The 21,598-nt window shown below is 41.9% G+C and overlaps 1 protein-coding gene across 1 annotated transcript in view; it reads right to left on the bottom strand.

Moving 5' to 3' along the window:
* Nucleotides 1–21,598, bottom strand: part of syn3 (synapsin III) — a gene marked incomplete at its 5' end in the record, with an annotated part of 94,936 nt that overhangs the window by 60,055 nt on the left and 13,283 nt on the right. Inside the window, 2 exons of the mRNA XM_080051261.1 lie at nt 6,490–6,581; nt 19,872–19,929. Of these exons, the coding sequence (XP_079907387.1) occupies nt 6,490–6,581; nt 19,872–19,929 (150 nt within the window). The remainder of the gene's footprint in view (nt 1–6,489; nt 6,582–19,871; nt 19,930–21,598) is intronic.

Here is a 21,598-nt window from a genome sequence, read left to right as displayed (position 1 = left end):
TTGGCGATGTGCTAATGAAAACTTTTTATGCTTTTGTCAAATGATGATTTTTCCGAAAGCCCCTATGTCCACAAAAAAAAAATCGACATTGTTGTTCATTTTAATTGGTTGATTTAGATTCACTCGGCTGTCTGTAGGGAACACATTGAAATGTTTGAGCAGAGTTTGAGCAAAGGTGATAGTCTTGAGAGAGCACTTTGACTAGAACAGCAAATTAAAGGTACACTAAGTAACTTTGGATGTCTCAAAGAAATAAACATTTTCTAAGGTATATTCTCATTAGGGGTGTGAATGTTTACAAAAATGCCTAACCGTGTACACGACAAATTTTTTTTCGTGTACACGGTTAACCGTTACGTCATTGTCCTCGTGCCCCCGCCGTCTTGTAGGTGCGCGCGCGCGCACACACACACACACATACACGTTTGTTCGCTTGTAAACACACAATTGACATGAACTACGCTCGTTTACACACCTCTTATAATAGGTCCATGGTACACACACACACACGCACGTTCGCCGTCATAATCGCGCTTCATTCATTTCCTGATTAATATAGCCTATCACTTTCTACATGTCCACGTTAAATGCATGTTGAACAGGTGTTATAAAGTTCGGGCTACTTACAAGCGTAGTTCACGTCAACCGGGTAACTTTAATCTTTAGGTTATCTTTCATCACTCTTCAATGGCTGTGAGTCGAGTCCCAGCACGGCGACTCCCCGTGTGTGTGTGCGCGCCGATACACACACTCACTCACACACACTCGCCGAGGGACAGACATATTCTCGGCAGACTAGCTTTTATCCTCCCCAATTAGTTTATTAGTGATGTAAAATCAATAAACGCGTGTCTCCAGAACATATTTAAAAACTTTGAAATTTGAAGAAAAAAAAAAAAAAAAAAAAAACGGTTTTCGTTTATTGATTTTTCCTAAACGGTTATGATTTACTAAACGGTTACACGTGTACACGTGTACACGTGCACACCCCTAATTCTCATTGCTGAATAAACAAACTTTCCTCACTGGAAAATTGGATCCCTGGAACACTGTATGAAGTTAGAAAGGTACCCGAAAATAAAAATGTACCGCTGTTGTTGTTTACATCAGCAGGGTCCACAGTTTTGTTTACAAACATGTTCTAGTCTTACGGTTGGTCAAAATAAGTTTGTTTTGATTCACGATTATATAATTATCCAATACTAAGAATGACATGTAGAGTAAGGATGTTTTGTAAACTAACTGCAGGCTAGGCAAATGTAAACAAATCCCCCTCCTCTGAAACTGCTTAGTGCACCTTTAAGTTAGAAATGTATAACATATGTAAACAGACACGGCAAAATAAACTCTAGTTACAGTAATAAAGAAGTTGTGCGTGACGTTTTTAAAATTATTGTCCTTCAGTTTATTAAGGTGATTAAGTTTAACTCAAACATTTGGAAAGTCCTCTGCTAGTATTCTTATCTAGAACTGTGCACACAAAATCTCCAAAGAACCCTGAATGATCTTCCATTCTGTGTATGTGTACAGTGACTCCCTGTAGGCTAACATCATGTTGTGGGTCCCCTGGCCTGCATCTAGGGCTGCCTGCGGGTTGTGGCTGTGGCTTGGGGCCCGATGGCACCAGAGCGACCTGGCAGTGGCTTTAGATCCTGGGCGGTGGCCCTGTCAGGGTTGCCAAAGCTTTGGATGGCCTCCAGCTGTGAACGCACTCCAGGGCTCATCTCCACGCCGCAGTCAACCAGAGAAGGTCACGTAGAAAAACACACGAGGACGCACGCCAACAGCTAAGAACAACAAAGAGATGCAGGTCCATTTGAATTCCAAATCCGGAATGAATAACAGCAGAGGGTGTGACGTCTAACAAAAGCAATGATAGAATCTTTAGTGGCCTCGCAATGATTGCGTTGAGGATTTGGAGGAGAGTCCCACGGGAGGGCAGATGTAATGAGGAAAAGGGGCTGCAAGAGATTGGAACAGCAAATGACCTCTGGCAGAAGGGGAAATGAGCGTTGTTGGGAGTTTGAGTGAATTAGCAGGGCCATTTGTATTCATGGCTATATTACAAAAGCAAGGGGCTGTTGGAGTGGGCCCTCACGGACGCTGTACGCTTTCATTACAGCCACAGCGCTCCTAAAGGAAAGCGCCCCTCAGGCCCTCCTAAAGCCATGTCTGAACTCAGCGCTCGGATTTATTTGCTCGGTAATAAGATGAACCTGTCTGAGGTATTAGGTGTTGAGGCAGACTCCTGGGTGGACAGTTCCTTCACTGATTAAAATGGGCTTTCACCAGGGTAAAGGGAAGGAGGGTTAAGGGTTTGGGGGGGGGGATAAGACTCGGTTTTGTGCATTGTGAGTGTGTGTGTGTGTGTGTGTGTGTGTGTGTGTATTTCTTGTCTCTGTGTGGTCTAAGCGGTAAATCGTCACCTGAGGTAACTGAAGGAGGAGAGTTCTGTTATGTGTTCTGTAGGGATTTGGAAAGGAAAAGAGAGAGGGGGGGGCTGTCTGTCTGAGAACGGTAGCCTTCAGGACAGAAAATTAAATAGAAGGAGAGGGGCGAAAAAGTAATCAGACAAGGATCTGCTAATGTAATCTGGCCGCCTCCCTCCCTTCATCTAATGGGGCCGACAACGGCGAGGAATGTGACAAGGCTGTTCTGCCATGGCTAGGTCAGGAAACCACACACACACACACACACACTGCAAAGAGCGCCCATCTGAACATGAAATGTGGCGTATTAATGAACAAGCTTAAATTGCGACTGCTTTGTTTGCAATGATGCCGCAAAACCAGAGCTATAGCCCTGTCACAAATCTGTGTAGCCCCAGCTCAGCCCCTTCAGGTGTCTTTCTGACTATACAAGTATAGAGGGGGACAATAGTTCCATGGATTAAGTAGCCCAACTGAAGTCATGACACTCGACTATTGTCTTATCCAGTTATTGTTTAAGCCCCTCCTTAGTGAGAGGATAGAAACATCTTGGGGCGGTGCATGGACGGATGCAAAATGAGCAATGTTTCTCACTAAATGTTTGTTTATTTGTGGTGAGAGTACAGCACTGATGGAAAGCATCATGTAGCTTAGCCATGTATCTAATCTGTCACACTGCGACCCCAAACTAATTCCAGTTTGTGCAACAGTAAAACAAGCTCAATTAACTCCTCCAGTCACCAACGCTTAACACACCCAGCATTAATCACCACTAATTAATCAGCGGGGTTTTATCAACCAAAGCTGGAGCGATGTGGGGATAGTGGAGGAGGGAGACATTGCTCTGTGGCTTATCACACCGCTGACATCCGTCCCTCAGCCAGACCAGCGATCCCACTTGGAGCCGAGCGGCCCGCTGGAGGGTTTGGCAGCGGAGAGTGGAGAAGCCAAAGGGCTGACGACAGCAGTGCAGCAGGGAACCAAACGCCATAACTACTGTAACTTGTGGCGCGTCGCCCTGCTGCACTGTAGCCTACGTGCTAGGCGCCACGTTGCAGAATGGAATCCATCACTATCCTGCCAAGAATCATGACCGAGAGTTGTACAAAACCAAAACAAGAAAATCAAGAACCTGATTCCACTCACAATGGAACATGTCTTCCTCGTTTGGCTTATTCTTAAAGTTATCAAGTGAGATCCATTGTGTCCGTTCCATTGCATATGTGCAAGGGTGCAGTAGATACCAATTTCACACAAGTGAGAGAAACCGCAGTGCATAACCAAGCCTGAAACCACAGTGAAAAAGTGTGCTGCAGTGGAAGAGTGGTGTTCGAATGGCACGTCCGTGTACAGAGCACAGAGGTCATAGGTCGGAGCGCTGCCAAAGCAACTGCCAGCAGACACGTGGGAAAGCAGGAACCTGCTTTAAATGTACAATGCAGTGTAAACGTGCCTGTATGCATGTGAGCTGCCCTCGCGTGTGAACAAACACACAAACACAAACACACACAAACACAAACACACACACACACACACACACACACACACACACACACACACACACACACACACACACACACACACACACACACACACACACACACACACACACACACACACACACACACACACACACACACACACACACACACACACACACACACACACACACACACACACACACACACACACAGCAAAATGTAATCAGAGTGCATTTAGTTTGTGCATGGGAAACTAGTGTTTTGTCTGTCTTATGTCTATCTGTGGAAGTGTGACAACATTCTTCTGGCAGAGAATGAAACCCATTGCTATCACTGAAATAATGAGCTTAAGGTATGAATAATGTTGATATCAATTCCCACTCTGGGGTCTTCAGTAGATGTTTCATCCAGAGAACTTTCATTGTCTAACCCGATGAAACATATCAATGTTTAGGTGGTATAAACTTGTGACTTTGAGTACTGGATTAGAAACAACCATTGGACTGTTTGTTCAGAGTCATAAACGACCATCTCAACCACAACAGTTTGGCAGTGAATGTCAGTGTTGTGTGAACAAGGCAGACCATCTGCAGCCAATTGGCCTTCTCTATCATTACAGCAATATCGCCGCAGAATATCCAGGCCACACAATGACCTCTGTGTCTGTTCTGACAACAGGCTGCATTGTGACACCAGCCCGCCGTACTGCCATTACTCACCGCTCAATTTCACACTGCACTTCACTGCACGGTGAGGCCATTTCCGTTACAAATGCTGCTTTCAACGCCGACAGGAGGAAGTCATTTTCAACAGAAAAAACTGAGTGGAGTTGAGGCCAAAACGCAGATTAGCTGATTATTCCTCAGGAAAGGCTGTATGACGCTGGATGGCATGCGTTTAGTTAGCTGATCCAATGGACCAATCAGGATGCAGAAAGTCAGAAGGATGGAGAATCTAAGCAGCGGGCTATTGAGGGTTTGCACATATGGTGAACATGATCACTCTTTAACGGTGTCAGTTGATGCCATAGTTTACTTTGTTCCCATTCCAGAAGATATGATTCATCTGATTCTATTATTGAAAACAGGAATCAGCTGGTTGCAGTAGAAACAAGCTGTAAACACAACATTATCACATGTTCACATTTTTAGTGAACTTGTTAGCAGTTATTATTTGTCATTAAAGTTTCACAACGCTGCTATAGTAATATTGATATTGTACTTGATGACGCAATATTATACATAACATATTTCTGATTTCAAAATTTGTACAATATTTATATTACATATTGCATATACTTTTGTCATTTCCAGTGCTTACATTGTGTGCATATTGTAGTACAATGTTCAGATTTATTTACTTCTCATTCTTAAATAACTATGGTTGGATTTTTATTGTTAGGATTTATACTGTCTGTAAGCTATATTATTAGATTACTGTATATATATAGTGGCATACATTTTTTTTTACACCAACATACTTCGTTCTTTCCAATATATTTTCATTATAAATTGGGGCAACTGTAACAAAAAAAATGTCCGCCCCAGGGATCAATAAAGTATTTCTGATTCTGATTACTCATTCACACTTCGAGGGCCATTTTCTGTCCATATGCAGCTTTTCTGTACACCAAACATAGGTACATTATTGACTTTTTTTTTAAGGAGAGAGTGAGCAAAAAGTTACTAAAGGGTGCTGTAGGGCTGAGGGGTCCTGCAGATTCTATTATTCATAGTGCAGATGATGTCATCTTTGCCGACTCAGATCATCTGATCGTCGGTGATCTCCTTGAGCGCCAACTTGACATAACAGAGCAGTCTATTTAAACGCCCGGCTTCACGTGCTGCTGCTACAGGAGCTACTTACTGGCCAGCAGCCACCTCTGCCACTGCAAGAAGAAAAGTCTATCTAGGATGCACCCAAATAACCCAAATGCTAAGCAGCTAGCAAAAAATATCACAATGTTTTTTTTCTTTTTGCATCAGGTCGGATGCAAACGTTCGTAGCTGAAATGATTTCTACACAGTGATTAGAAGTTCCTGTCCACAGACTAGTTTCCAACTAGTTTTTTCTGATGTGATAACCATAAGATTTGGTCCAATGGGGATTATCAGTATTTTCAGGGCGCAGGAGATCAGACTGCTTAACTGAAAAAACCCACAGTTGTGTAACGCGCATTTTGCAAATATTGCACAGCATTGCGGTGACATTGTGCGAACGGGAGCTGAAACAGTGATCAAAGCCACATGAAAGGAGTGGAACAGGTGACAAGATTCAATATTTGGAATCCATCTTTTTTTAACATCGTCACACACATTTCCCACAAAGGTTGAAATAGGGTAAGACGACTTTTTTCCTTCTTTCTTGTCTTTTTTAAGGTTTTTTTCCCTTGGCATAATCACATTACAGCCTTGATTTCTCTAAGTGCAAGCAGTGTTATATATACACAGTCATGCTCGATGCCACGGAGAGAAAAGAACTGGGCTCTTTGTGCAGGCTCACTGAGGCAGATCACGGATTGCGTGGGCGAATGCGTCAAAAGGACTCTCGAGCTCTTTCTTGGTCCTGGAGCCTCTCACCTGACCACTTTGGTTCCACCTTTGTTGACCTGCATGTCCACCATACATCCAGACATGACATAGGAGGCCAGGTTGATCTCTGAGAAGTCCGCCTGAGGGGGCACATAGAGAAAAGGATGCATTCAGATCAAAAGGTTCATCCTACAACAACCTACCAAATACAGTCATGTTTGTGTACACACTAATTGATCCCGCTGATTAAGATACTTGGATTGACAAAAGATCGTTCAGAAATAAGTATGTTAATTTAAAAAGTGAAAGTAAAAAGGTTTAATTGCATCATGCCTCCTGAAAGTCACGTGATGCAAGCTCAAGCACTTTAACATTGCATCTTTCATATAAAGAAGAAATGAAAATAAAGACAGGACAAGTATCTCAGACCACCAGTTTGACATTTGGCATGTCTGTAATTGCACAGCAGACAGAAAAAGACAAACGTCAGAGCAACAGAGAGAGAGAGAGAGTGCTGGTGAGAGGAGGCAAATTGAGTTATCCCCCAGTCTTTGGCCTCTGAGACAGTGAGAGCCTTGTGAAAGGCCGTAGCCTGGCTACCTAATGACTCAGACAAACTCCCAAAAATACTCCAAAAGGAGGGGTGACAGTCGACTTCTGGGAATGGACTTTCTCGATAGACAAGGACAAGAGAGCGACGATTCTAATTTCCTGCAGATGATTGCCATCGAAGTCGAGAAAGCTATTAATGTAAATTCTCCTGACCAAATTTAGAATCCTTTAAATGAACTTTCCTGCTCTGATGCTGGTGCCGCAAAAGAGTTTATTATTCAGTGTGAGAAATAAGCATTTGTTGCCTGTTCTTTTTTAGTAATATTATTTAAAGCATTGTTACAGCACAGCTGAAACATGACCTATTAGTGTACCTATACAGGGTGTGTCAGTACACCATGACATCATTGTTGGGTGTGGTTAGTTGCACCACAGAACCCTGCAACTTTTTTCTAATTAGTGCAATAACAAATATTGGACTGTTTGTGTGAGATTTTATGTGATCTTCTTCTATCTTATTTTCTTTTCATGTTGCTTTAGTCACTTACTGAAGGCAAATGTATGTCACTTTGTGAGGCACAATTAAGTTTTTTTTTTATTTAAATAACCCATCAGCCTCAGTATTTGTCCTTAGGGCTAACATGCAAGATGGTGAACATGGTAAACATTAAACCTGCTATACAACAGCACGTCAACATTGTTATTGTTAGCATGAACAAAAGGAATGAACCGGCTGTGAACCGTGAACATTCCCCATAAGTGAAGTGTGTAATGTAAGAATTATTACTTATTGTGTGACATTGATGGCTAAATTGTTTTAATTTGTTTTACGAGGAAGACCTACTGAGATCAAACATCTATTTTACAAGAGAGACTTGGGCCGAGTTAGCAACACGTGTATTGTATCTACACAGAGGGGCTTATGATTGATTGCCTCATGAAGGGCAACCTGTAGTCCCACTGCGAGCAGGCTACATGTGCAGTGAACCTGTCTTTACAGCACACTCATAAACCACAGCTACTGAATGCTTTAGAATATGTTCTTGACTGTCGTCGTGACCCGAAGGAGACGGCTAGAAACAGCAACAAGATCAAACTTTAGCCTTTTGCCAGATACCCTGCTTCACTCTGACCATGTGTTCCCTCAGAGGGGAAGTAGAGAAGGGTTTTAAGTCAACTAACTAACCCACCGTTGGGTCACATATAATCCCATGTTCCGTGACAGGGGCCGAGCTCGAGGCTGCATCATCGTAAACGTCAGGCAAAGAAAGCCCTGGAGGGATGCCAAACAGCAGCCAGCTGACCTCAAACATGAAACGCCGCCATTTGTTAAGTCCTCACATTCCTTTTAAGTATGAGGAGTGACACTGATGTAGTGGACTTAATGGGCCCTAAACAAGCAGCCTGCTGACTCTCTGTGGAAAAATAAGAATTCAATTTGAGATGGCGTGGTGGACTACCTAATAATACAGCGCTACAAAAAGGAACACGGCTGCACTTCATCCGTCTTGAGTCAGCAATGTACCAGATCCAATCATTCACTCCCTCTTAACACTGAATAAAAGGAATGCTGTGTTTACCAAACTCAAATTTTACTCAAAGCAAAAGCGTAATCAAATGAAAATATCATCTATGTATGTGCCATCATGTTCAACATACTACATCTGAAGAGGTTGTGATAATATCACATCTACAGCATAATTTAATGTATATCTGGATAGACAGACTACAGATGTTCATGCTAAATATATGATAGTAGTGAAAGCCATCTTCAGAGGTTTAGTTTATATTGCATTTTCAGAATGATTTCTGCTATTACAAATAATTCTCATTAGACACTCGGGACCAAATCTCTTCTCAGGAGGAGGATATAATGCATTTTGGAGTGAAGCCCTGCACACATGTACAGCACATGGCTAATAGCATTTGGCAATGAGCTAATTTAACAAATAGGTGTGTGACTGGAGGGTGGATGGATTAAGTCATGGACTGACTAAATAAATAAGTAAAAGCCTTTGACATTTCCAATAAATTCTCTCCTAATTGCTCACTATCACAGTTTATTTATCCTCTGTCCAATCTGACCAATAGGGCATTGTGACAGATGATTGGTGGATCAGTGAAGAGCTCTGCAGCTGCTTAAATCAATATTTAAATCAATATATTATATGAGCCATGAGTCAATGGCAATGTGAAACGTGTCACTCGTAGTGACAAAACCACACAAAAAGGGTCTACAGCTACACAACTATATCTACAGCCTCGCTCGCTGCTCTCATTAACCTCGTAGCAGCAGACAGCTATTACAAAGGATCGAATGACGACATGTATTGGTAAATCAATGTACATCAATTCAATATATGCTACTTTCCATACTGTAACCAGCAAACTTAGTTAGTGACTAACTGGTGAACAGCTAAATATTTACCTTACATAAAGTGTAAAGCTATAGTGCGTAAATATTTCATGTTTATGAATGTCTGTTACATTCAAGCCATTTCCAAATGAGTTGACAAAGTTGATTAAGCCTATCAGCTCCACAAAACTCTCTCTGTATTCCCAGTATGGTAGCGTTTACAAACTGGCGTCACCCCCTGACGCTCAAGAAGCGACAACGAAATATTTTAGTTGTTGATGCAACTGCTTAAAATACCTGGACGTACAGCAGAAGGTATCAAATCCATGCGCAATCATCGAAGGCTTACCTCATGCAAATGCACAGACAGTGTTGTTGTAATTACTCAGAATTCCTCATGGGGCGACATAAGTAAAGCACTGTAGCTTTAAAGGATAGTGAATATTGGACTTACATTCAACTTGTAAATAGGGAGTTGTTAGCTAACATATCAACTTGTCAACTTTAAAAAGGTACAAGTTTGTCAATGTCGTGTTTAAAGCATGTGGTGCTGCCCCAAAGTTGCCAGAAAAAGGAAAAGAATGCAGGTATAGAGCAAAAGCCAGCTGTGCCACTGTCTTAAAGTAACACAAGAAGTACTTAAAACTACACAATAAACTTCAAGATTGTTTTTTTTAATGAACATTTTGTGATAGCACATTAAAGAGCAGCTGTTTAAACGTGATACAGTTGATGCAGTGAAAGCCTCAAAACAACACAAACCTGCAGTACTTAAACAGACAGGCTGTGCAAACATGCCTCTCGTAGATCAATGCCAACATGGATGGGGATAGAAGCAAGTCCTCCAGCTGACCCTGCACTCAACCAGCCCCCTGCCAATTTCTATTGTAAGTTAAGTCAATTGCTATCTGCACATTCTCACTGTGAATCTGTGATCATCGTTTCAGACTTTAAGCCTGCTTTGCCAAGCTTTAACGGGGCTTTCATTTACATAAAAAAGGAAATATGATCAGCAATATTCTCTGAGAGATACATTTCCCTTTCATCCAGCGCTATGGCCCATGTCAACTCAGTATGGGGGAGTGAGATGGTTTTGAAAAGAATGCACCAACGTAACGAAACTGGGGGGGTCCTGCCAAGAGAAGAGAAAGAAACACCCACCACCTCTTTTATTTATTGTGTTGCACTCTCAGAGGGAGAGCAGGGGGCGAGTAAATGCCGTAATCGTATTTAGGGGACAACGAGGCACCATTCACACTCAGTGTGCCTCAAGGACATGCACTTGGCTCTCGTCCTTTTCTCAGCTCTTCTGTACTGATACCCGCCTCTGAAAGAAACATCTGTGTGCTCAGCAGTGCATTCCTTTGCTAAATAGGACCCTTAAAGGCACAACACACCCTATTGCACACGCAGACACTCACATGCACATGTACACATCCATCCTCCATCATCGCATCTCCAAAACAAATCCCCTCCTAAACACAGGGGCCTACGTTGACTTTTGTTGGGACCAGATGAAACCAGAGAGTGGGCAGCAAATTGGCAAGAGCTACACATTCCACACCATCTCTGATTGGCTGGTTCTGGGCAAGAGGAGTGCTAGCAACCACTCTCATTGGTTAGTAATGGATGAAGTGGCTGGTGCAGGGCACAGGCCCAGAAGCCAGGACAGGAGGCTTTTCACAGCACCATGGTTACCATCACGGTAACACATTCAGACACTTGTCTTGGAGCAGCTCTTGCCCTGGGAAAGGAAAACAGGAAGTGATACATGGGACAACTGCCTCCAGAGCTGATTCTTCTCATCTGTTGACCTGCATTCAGGCTGAATTAAGAATAGCTTTCAGCCAACCTGTTAGGAGCAACGGAATGGTGTGGTTGTCATTTGCTCCAACCATGTCTCAGGCTGACTTTTTCTCTTTGCTGAGCTTGTCCTTCTGTTGTTTATACAGTTTTACAGTTCACAATAATCCAAGCAAACTATAAATGACAAACATTTCTTTCCCTCTACCACAGAAAAACAACTGATTGATCACTGTTGAGTCAAACACAGGAGCTCCACGTACATACGAGATGCCTATTTATATGAAACTCCACACAATCTTCAACTTGGATTAGCAATCTCATACCCACCAAGTTCTGTTGTGGGAGGCACTGATTTAGCTTAGCCACAGCAATTTACAGACGAGCTTCATTTATCCCTACAGTGCTGCGTGCACTCTGTCCTGAGTGCCAAGCCAAGCCATGTGAACCTGTGGACATAGTACAGTAAACACCACTTGACAGAAGCTCATCTGGAATCTTTGCGAGTATTTTTAGATTTGGAATAACCCGTGTCACCGAGGTTCAGGTGGTTAAGGTGCCTTTCGCTCGGTCACGTGTCAAATTGTAAACAGGATATTTTGCCCTTTGGCAAAAACAACTTGGAAGGACATGCCAAGCAGCTCCGCCCAAGTACAATCTGCAGTTGTAAAAGGGTTATGTGTTTAGTGTGTGTTAGATTAATGAAGTGGTATGTCATGAGAAAACTGTTTGTCAACAGTCAGAAGAGAACTATTTCGGCGTCATGGTCATCATTCTGGACTCCAATGATCTGAGTTCAAATCTGTCTGGGACCCGTTTTAAAAGTAACAGCGCTAAGAAGCAAAGGGTGAATAACTTCTGCCTGCTGCCCTATTATTTGTAGACAGTAAACTGCAGTAAACAGATCATAGGTGTTAGTGGACAAGTGTATTTATACTACTTTCAGACATACACAGTTAATGTAGTAGCAAGTCCCTGGCCTCTCGTGAACCTGCACTGACATTGTGCTGCGGATGGTATTTATATACTGTGCTACGACTGGACAATTGTTTTGTTACAAAGCAGCTGTATTACGCACAACGTAGTATTTCCTGTGGCACAGTTTGTTTCCCAGATTAGAGAACAGCCTTGTTTGCTGCTTTTTTAGCCTTTCCTCTGTAGTGTTGCTGCTGCTGCAACAGTCAATCCCATTCAGAATGAATAGCAGTCCATCCGCTGTCCCGGCTTTGGACTACTGTGTGTGGATGGTAGAGGCTTATCCATGTGGTTCCATGGTGTAATGGTTAGCACTCTGGACTCTGAATCCAGCGATCCGAGTTCAAATCTCGGTGGAACCTGACTTTAAGCATCACAACAGGTAAGGTATTCAGGGACCATACATTTGAAGGGGGTTGACAGGAAAGTGTTAAGTATGTTGAAATAGATGCAATGGCTGCCATCCAATACCCATACTTTCTGCTATTTAGTATGGCAGAAAAAAGATTTGGATTTCCCAGTACTTGTGGTCAGATTTAGTATGCTTAAAAATACTCAAGGATGCAACAGATTTCAAAGCAAGAGGCAAGATCAAGGCGCAATGTTATGATGAAATAAATAAATACTGCATGCTAACTCTAGATTATTGTTATGGTCAGATGTAGTATGTAGAATAGAAAAAAAGAAAGAGTATGCAATTTGGAACACAGGGAATATTACTGTTGTTCTACATAACTATCGGCCCGGTCATTCGTAATAACCCAGAATAAGACGATAAACATAGAGGAAGGCTTTTTGTAGAGGTTCCATGGTGTAATGGTCAGCACACTGGACTTTGAATCCAGTGATCCGAGTTCAAGTCTCGGTGGAACCTAATTTAAGTAATAAAGTACTAGTCCCAAGAGTATTCTTGCATTAAAGTAGCCTGGAAATCCAGACCCACATCTAAAACGATATAGGGTCTGGCCACGATCAACAGACCTTCCAAACAAAAGGGGAGGCACCTAAGTGTGCATTTCAAATACCGCTGCTCGCAATTGGATAGCACTACGAACAAGAGCAATGAACAAGGTGACGTTTTAAGCCCCAATTGTTCAGCGAACAGCGGGGTTAACTTTTGCCGTGGTAGGCAAAGCAGAACATTCATCTTTCTTGCTGATGGAAGATTTTAGTGGCGTCTTCCAAGTCATGTTATGTGTCGAGGCCGAAGCCGTTTCAAACTCAAACAACGTATATCTGCATCCATCTTTGCCCAGCACTGTCATCCGGTTACGTCCGCCCCAGAGCACCATACATAGGGCTCTGGCCCGCCTATATCAGATAGAACGATTTCATTGGTCAGAATTTTCCGACATAAAGTTAACTTAATATTTAATTGGAAAGGTTGCAAGCTATGAAGTAAAAATAAAATGTTGATGTTACAAACGTGCCACCTTACTGGATGTTTAGGTTAGTCTTCCCTGGAGGTATGGGTTCAAATCACACCTCTGATAATAAGCTGGTTTTCGCTGAAACACTTTCCTATAATGTAATATTTGCAAAGAAACGTCAACACATGTTTTGAATGTTACTGTACAAGGATATGAGAAAACACAGCGATAGCAGTTCGGCTAAAGCATTTGTTTAAAGATATTTTTTAGGCATTTTTATGCTTTATTGACAGTGCAGAGAGACAGAGGTGAAATGGGGCAGAGAAGGGAGAGACATGCAGAGAACGACCGCGGGTGGGAATCGAACCCGGGTCTGCTGCTGGGCCCGGCCCGGGAGGGGAGGGGGACGCCTTACCAACTGAGCTAAAGGCACCCCCGGCTAAAGCATTTGTAACACTGCGTGCAGACACATAGAGATATACAAAAGGGAGAGCCTGGCCTCACATGAACCTGCACTGATGTTGTGCCGGGCATGGCATTCATACACTATGCAACGTCTCAACAATTGTTTTGTGACTAAGTCACCGTAGTATGCACAATGTAGTTCATGTCCTGTTGCACAGTTTGTTCACAAGGTACAGAATAGCCTTGTTTGCTTTGAGTCTTTCTCAACTTTCCCCTGTAGTGTTGCTGCTACCACAGTCAGTCCCATTTGGCATAAATAGCAGTCCATCACTGTCCCAGCGTTTGAGTCCATGCTACAATGTGTTTGTATACACTAGTAGGCATACTTGTTGCTGGATTGTTTGTAGGAAGACTTTACATCCTTGGAATAAGTTGCCATTTTCCAGTTTATTAAGTTAGCCAGTAAAGGTTGCCGATCTTTGTTGTCGTAGGAGTTGTTGTCCATTACTCCGCATTATCGCTTATAGACTATCTGTTAAGTAAATAACTATTGGACAACAATTTTGAGCAGCTGTATACAGGTTCCATGGTGTAATGGTTAGCACTCTGGACTCTGAATCCAGCGATCCGAGTTCAAATCTCGGTGGAACCTGATTGTAAGCATCACAACAGGTAACAGGATACAATTCGTACATCAGTGGAAAATTAGAGGACATCCAACTCATCTTGCTTGTAGAATTTTGTGTTTTGAAAAACTGGTTTCGCTTAGAGTTAAATTGGCTTCTAGAAATAGTAATATAGTATGTTCACTAAAATTGTATACATAAATCAAGCAATTGCAGAAAGCATGAACATAATCCATCTAAGGATCAGTAATGAGAACAATTCGTACTCTATTGTGATGGTCATCATGAAGATAATTTCAATACAATGCATTTCATTATTATTGGGATTTCTAGCTTTAGAAAAAGGTATTACAAGTAGCCAATGAGGTCAAAGAACCAAAAGAGATGTCCCAAAACTGTTTACGCAGGTGAAAGCTACGATTAATCTAACTGAACATTTCTCCCGACTTCCTTAAAAGTGGTCTCCTTTTTCCAATTGGGTCCCACGTGGAATACCAAACTGGAAAAGCTGTTGATAAAATGGTTCCAGCCCAGCTGGAGCCTCTTATTGTGAGGTTTCCTTTCATCTGAAAATAAGATGCTTTTCTGTGACAAAAAGTGCTTCTTCTATTGCTTCACCTCTTTAGTTTCAATGACAAAAACCTTGACAAAAACCAAGACCTGGATGAAATACAACTTTTCTATAGAAATGTTGCATAGACCCATCTGTTACTGTTATGGCTTGCTTACTTGTGAATGAGAAATGTGCAACAAAAAAAACTGTCTGCAAGGAGGTTAGTTGACAAATGAGGGTTATATAAGGTAAAGCTATTCAGTTTTGAGTACACATGCTAAGAAAGAACTGATTATGGCGATTTCATTACATGGCAGATACTTTCATGTTGACTACCTCTACATTTTAAGTAACTCGCGATAAGCTCAGTTGAATCACATACTGATTCAATTGAGAGGTCTGAAGTACAGTGGACCATTCATGTGCGCCACAGAGGAGTATTTGCCCCTAATCACTACCACCTTGTACAACAGTGAAATAATCCATTGAGGCACTCAAATGCTGAAATCTAAGACAGATGCTAAACAGAAGGCATGAGGGCAGCTGGATCAGGCAAATGTCTGCTGCATGTACCAAACTGTATTGAGCAGGTTCTACCCAGATGCCCTATGTGCAAATACCAGCCAAATAAGGGTACGGATAACATACAGCCAACTGCCTATGAGCTGCCATGCCTTAAGCAGAGAGGTGTGGACAGCACTGAGGTCATTTGCCTGCTGAGCAGATGTTGCCCTGTGAAACCTAAGCCACACACGGTCCGGCAAATCCTGAAGAATTGCCCCTTGTTCTTTGGAAAACAATAGACCCTCTCAAATTGAAATGCCTAATTTGTCCAATTGTGCAGATTGCTGTGCTTGTGTGGCAGCCTTTTGTTAATGTCATGGTGTCTGTGGCCGACATTGATTAAAGCTGGTGAAGAACACTCATTTTGACACTTTTTCTCATCACTTTCAAAGCTTTGAAACAGCACAAGCAGGGTGGGGATGACAGTGCACAAGAACACAAACATTTCCCCACTGTGGGACTAATAAAGGATGTTGTTATCTTATCTTAAGAACTCATCTTGATACTGCTACCATAAGGATCCGAGGCATTGTAGGCGATACCTAATCCCATGAGATCCAAAGGTCTCCTGAATGCAGCAATATTCAGAAAAAAGCACCAAATCCTTGGTTTCAAGTGGTAAGTGTGATTTGTTATGTGTCAAGATAACAAATCGGTTGAGTCAGTGTGAAGATAATCTTCATCCACCTAGAGATATATCTCCCTGAGGAAATATAAATGAAGAAAATAAGTCACACAAAAGCTATATCCCAGTTTCTGACCAACACGTGGGAATTTGGGTCTGACTTTAAATTGAGACTATATTTCTTTTCAAAGGACAAACAATTACTCTTACAAATAAAAAGTTTAACTATCAAAACAATGAAATGCCCACTTCAATGAACTCAAAGGTTTTGATGTCACACCTTCTGGTGTCTAATGTAACTGTTAGCTATTGATTACAATCTTGAACATTTAAAACAGACATTACTGACTTTACAAGTCACTTTCTTTGTAACGCTTTCCCGTTGCAGTAGCTTTTCAGCATTATGGCAGCGCAATTTAAGAAGTCTCACACTAAAGGTCCTAATCTTTATTTTTCTGATCAAATCAGTTTGGGTTAAGTTTATAGTAGGGCTTTCAAAATTAACGCAGGGTGATTCATTTCTGGAATAAATGCGTTCATTGTCTTAACGCAGTTGTGGCTGACTTAAGATCATTAGCTGTGCGCGGCCAAACATAACAGCAAGTTAGCCACTGCCATGTTTTGAACTGCTAACGGCCACGCCTGTGTCGCGGGCTGCAGTTGCTGTCGGTAGCAACAGGAGGAGAAACATTGTCCACTCTGTTCAGAGCCCGTAAGGACACAAACGTCTGCCGTTTTCAGAGGTGTGTGTGATTAGACATCAACATTACGTCGGCTTTCTGGCACAAATGAACATATAATTCAATTAATATATCTGCTTTACTGTATACGTAGTGTGTATCAAGGTTTGGTTTTAACTTTTACTAGGATTATGACTGGAGGTGGTGTACATTCAAAGAGAAAACTATCTGACATTTCTATTGTTGATTTTTGTGGTCATTTTCCAGATCCCATGATATGAGTGAGTCACAGGTTCATGATATATGAGCACTGACCTGATTTAACTTCACATTAACTCTTCTTTCAAACCACAAGGGATTAATGGACGGAGTGAGAGAGCGCAAGACGTTAACGTACAACTCCCAGCTCTATTCATGTAAAGCGTAATAGAGACCTTTTGGTATTTGGCTCTGAAGTTACGTGTCAGTGAAGGCCTCTTTACATTTCTGGCTATGTTTTTAAGTTGGAATCAAAACAGCCATGCTGTTACACTAATCTGACTGTAAGGAAAGCTTGGCATATTGTTGGACCGCTCAGAGCACCAAGAACTACTGCTGAACATATTTCATCATTTTGCAATCATTTTGCAAAAAAAGCAATGGCTTCAAGCCTGCTTTTATTAGTCATTTAGGAGCTTCAGAACCACTACCGGCGCTCCCATGAGCATCTGTTTAGTGGATAAAAAGAGTTACCCAGTGGACACAGGATGTCAGGCGCCTGCCAAATGTAACTTCAAAGTGGGTCATGTAAATGAGAGGTAATGATCCGAAACAATAGGCCCGCAAATTTGTTGTGGGGCACGGGATGGCCGAGGTACAGGTGGCAGGGAAGCCTTAATGATAGATGTTACGTTGAGGAATCAAAGCTGTTCTCTCTTTCTCTTTAATACAGATTGGCATCATGCCTCCCCACTGCAGCATCACATGCTGTGGTGAGTGTGTGCTGGAGTCTAGTGGAGATGGTACCTTATATGGCAGAAAGCAAGCCAGTGAAGAGTTGTGTGAGTTAAGGGCTTGTGAGCACTAGTTCGAAAGGCTTCAACAGCACACCCATGATAGATGGCAGCTAGCATATTTTTGGGAAGGACCATCGAACGGGGATACAAATGATCACAATATATAATTTTATGTATATACAAAAACATGTGGAAAAACAGTTTCCAAGCCTCGTTTCCACTGAAAAGTCAAGTTTGTTTTGGTACAGTATGGTATGGTTTGGTACGGTAACCCTAGATCTGGCTTGCGTTTCCACTCCCGAATGTACCCTTACGTGGTAGGCAGGGTATATGTCGGATGCAATAGCTGTGGCAGTCTGTAACTATTGTGACTGGCGGGACACAGTCTCCGTCAAAAATGGTACCCCAACGAAAGGGTGACAAAAATATACTGTATACGGCACAGTTCACTTATTTTGGTACCCTACGCAACTTTTGACAGTGGAAACTCATATAATTGCATGCTGTACCGTTCCAAAACAAACTGTACCGCTCAGTGGAAACAAGGTTTTATAGAAATTTGTGCAGGCCATTGAAAACAAGTCTATTCAATGTCAAACTCTCTACTGGGTAGAGATGTGAAAAGCCAACAAGGAAGTGGGATTGCAGAGAGTGGGGGAAAGTGCAGTGCTGCTTTTATTGTCATCCCCTTAAAGGGTTCATCTCAGCATGTCGCTGACTTTTCACACAGAGATTGGGTTTCCATCGTCCTAAGGCTCTCAGCAAGGTGCACACACAGCCTATGAAGAGTCTGGCTGCTGAAGGCAATTAGCAACTGACTTGTTATCGTCAACAATGAGGACTTCTTGGGGTGAGAGTGGAGGGTCCAACAACATCGAAGTAGGCCAGTTGGAGCTATAGCTGGGTTTTTGGACTGTTCTTATGGTCCCCCATAATATCAACTTAAGGGGGCCTCATTAACTCCGCCACATTTTTATTGGGATTCAATACGTGTGACACCGCAAGATAAAAAAAAGAGAAATCTATGCGAGTTCACATTTCATGAGAAAATCTTGACTAATATTCCAACCTCACCTCGTCCCAGAAAGATGTGACCACAACAGTAAGAGAGTCGAGCAAAACGGCTATAAAACCACCGGTCCGGTCTTTTGCGGTTCCGTTTTCCTTCTCTCATAAAAGCCCACCACTCCATTTCAAAGACAGCTCCGGTCTCAACAATGGCTTGCAGATGTATAGCTGAACAGTTATTTGAGGTAAATTAGATGTTATCTAAACACAGTAAATACTGCATGTCTAGACTTACATGCATATTTATGTGCATACTGTGAATAATATTGGCACGACCATGTTGATTTAAAATCAGGCTACTGCCATGGAATGGTTCAACAATTGGGTTGTTTCTATGCTACTTTAGCAGAGCGTAAATGAGAGGGTTGATGCATGTCTGTTAAGTATGGAGCCAGAGCTTGGAAGTAATTAGCTTAACCTAGTTTAGCATAAAAACTGGGAGCAGGGGGGTGGGGGGATTGATTTTACACTTTTTTTGTACAGATTTAACAATTGTGACTTGAAGGTTATTAATTGTTTTCTTTAGGAGGTGCTACTAGGCAGATTTAAACTTTGGGTTCGGCCAGTTAGCTTATTCCCCCTGCATTGAGTCTACAGTATATGCTGAGCTAAACTAATCTCCTCTAAGGTATTAGCTCCATACTGAACACACAGACTGGTAATCTAATGCTTGGCAAGAAGGTCAACAAGCATATTTTCCGGAATTTCAAACTAGGTTGGCCATAATTCAAATTCCCAACAGTAGTCCTAGTTTTATAATGTGTATAATAACTAGACTGCACTCTGCAGCGTTGTGATGTAGAACAATAATGCACCATTATGTTTTTAATCAAAATATTAATAATAATTGCTACATACCTGCTCCACTCTGATCTCATACTCTCCGTTCAGCTTCTTCCCTCGAAAATACTTTGCCCTGTGAAGCAACAAAAGACAAACTGTCAAGGTATTTACAAAAGGTATGCTTCTTATATACAGTTAGAGCTCAATGAACAATCTGCAGATATGAGCTTTCAATCATAAAGACAAATCAAATTGTACAAAAACTAGGAAGGTCAAAATTAGAGAGTTAACGCAGGATGATTCATTTATGGAATTCATTTTTGTAACGCACGCGCAGAATGACCGGCACCGTAGCCTATATCCCACCTGCTCTGCAATATAGTCGTTTTAACATTGTGGCTGACCCAGGATCTGCACTGTGCATGATAGTGGTGCGCCACGCATAGACTGTAAAAAATAGGCGCAGAGTTGTCGCTCTAACATTATGGCTGAGGCTGACTCAGGATCAGCACTGGATATGAAAGCAATGTGTGCCCAACGTGCCCTTATGTTTGCACTGCCAAACATAAGGGCACGCTATGTTCGGACTGCAATCAAGTTGTATTCAGAATACAACATCCTACTAGAAATTATTGAAATGAATGTCATTCACATTTGGGATGAAAACACACATTTATCCATTGAACACCAAATAAATGCCATTCTTTTTGCCCAGACGCATAGCAAAGAGACAGCCAATTTGAATTATGGTGTGGTAGGCCTATGTTTTAGTTTGCCATGATTATAAAAACTAATTTTAAATGTATATATCCACCTTATGGCATTTATCTTTCTGTTCCTACAACAATATACAGAGCATATTTCGAATGGTAGAATCAATCGTGATTAATCGTGATTAATCCACAGCTACCATAATTAATCTGATTAAAAATTGTAATGGTTTGACAGCCCTAACAAAAACAATAGTGCAAGGAGAGATTTGTCCGTCTGTACGTCATCCGTGCACTTCTCCAACAGCGTATGTGCTCCAAACACTCCTACCAGTCAAAACAACCTTAAAATACCCTTTGTTTATTTGATTGAAGGAGAGCCGAATTTTCAACAGACCTTCCAAAATACCTTGTGAGTGGGCAAAATAATGACTCATATTTTCCATAATTACAGAATCTGACCTTGCTGGGCTTCAAGTAAACACAATTGTTGTGTCTTTCTTGCTAAGAGTATCTAGGGAAAAACAGTGCTTTAGATGAAAGAAGGATGGCCCCAGACTGTGTGTGTGTGTGTGTGTGTGTGTGTGTGTGTGTGTGTGTGTGTGTGTGTGTGTGTGTGTGTGTGTGTGTTATCATGGAAAAATAACCTTGGAGGTTAAACTGGGTTCTCCTACTAGCCAATACCCTTTGAGACAGCTCTTGCCATTTGAGTACCGATATGACATATTCAACCAAGAACTGCAGACTTAGGATCGAGCCAACACTTCTATTTTTTACAGAAATCTACCAGGTTGTATTTGGAGAGAAATCTACTGCTTTTACATCGGAGGGATTTACAGTGGGGATTTCCAATTTTTTTTTGCAACACAGATAATTTTGTATTGAAAATGTTTCCATACCTCCTTCAAAAGAAACCCATTGGTCTTTAATAACTCTCAAAGTTTCTGCTAGTTTTGACTCATGTTAGCTGCACGTCCATCTGTCCTGGGAGACAGATCCCTCCTCTGTTGCTCTCCATGAGATTTCTTAATTTTTTCCCCTGTTAAAAGGTTTGTTTTGAGGGGGGGTAGGGGGGAGGGGGTGTTGTTCCAA

This window comes from Ammodytes marinus, assembly GCF_949987685.1.
Source record: "Ammodytes marinus genome assembly, chromosome: 22".
Lineage (NCBI taxonomy): Eukaryota > Metazoa > Chordata > Actinopteri > Uranoscopiformes > Ammodytidae > Ammodytes > Ammodytes marinus.
Note: the sequence above shows the minus strand (reverse complement) of the source record. Positions and strands in the feature narration are given on the sequence as shown.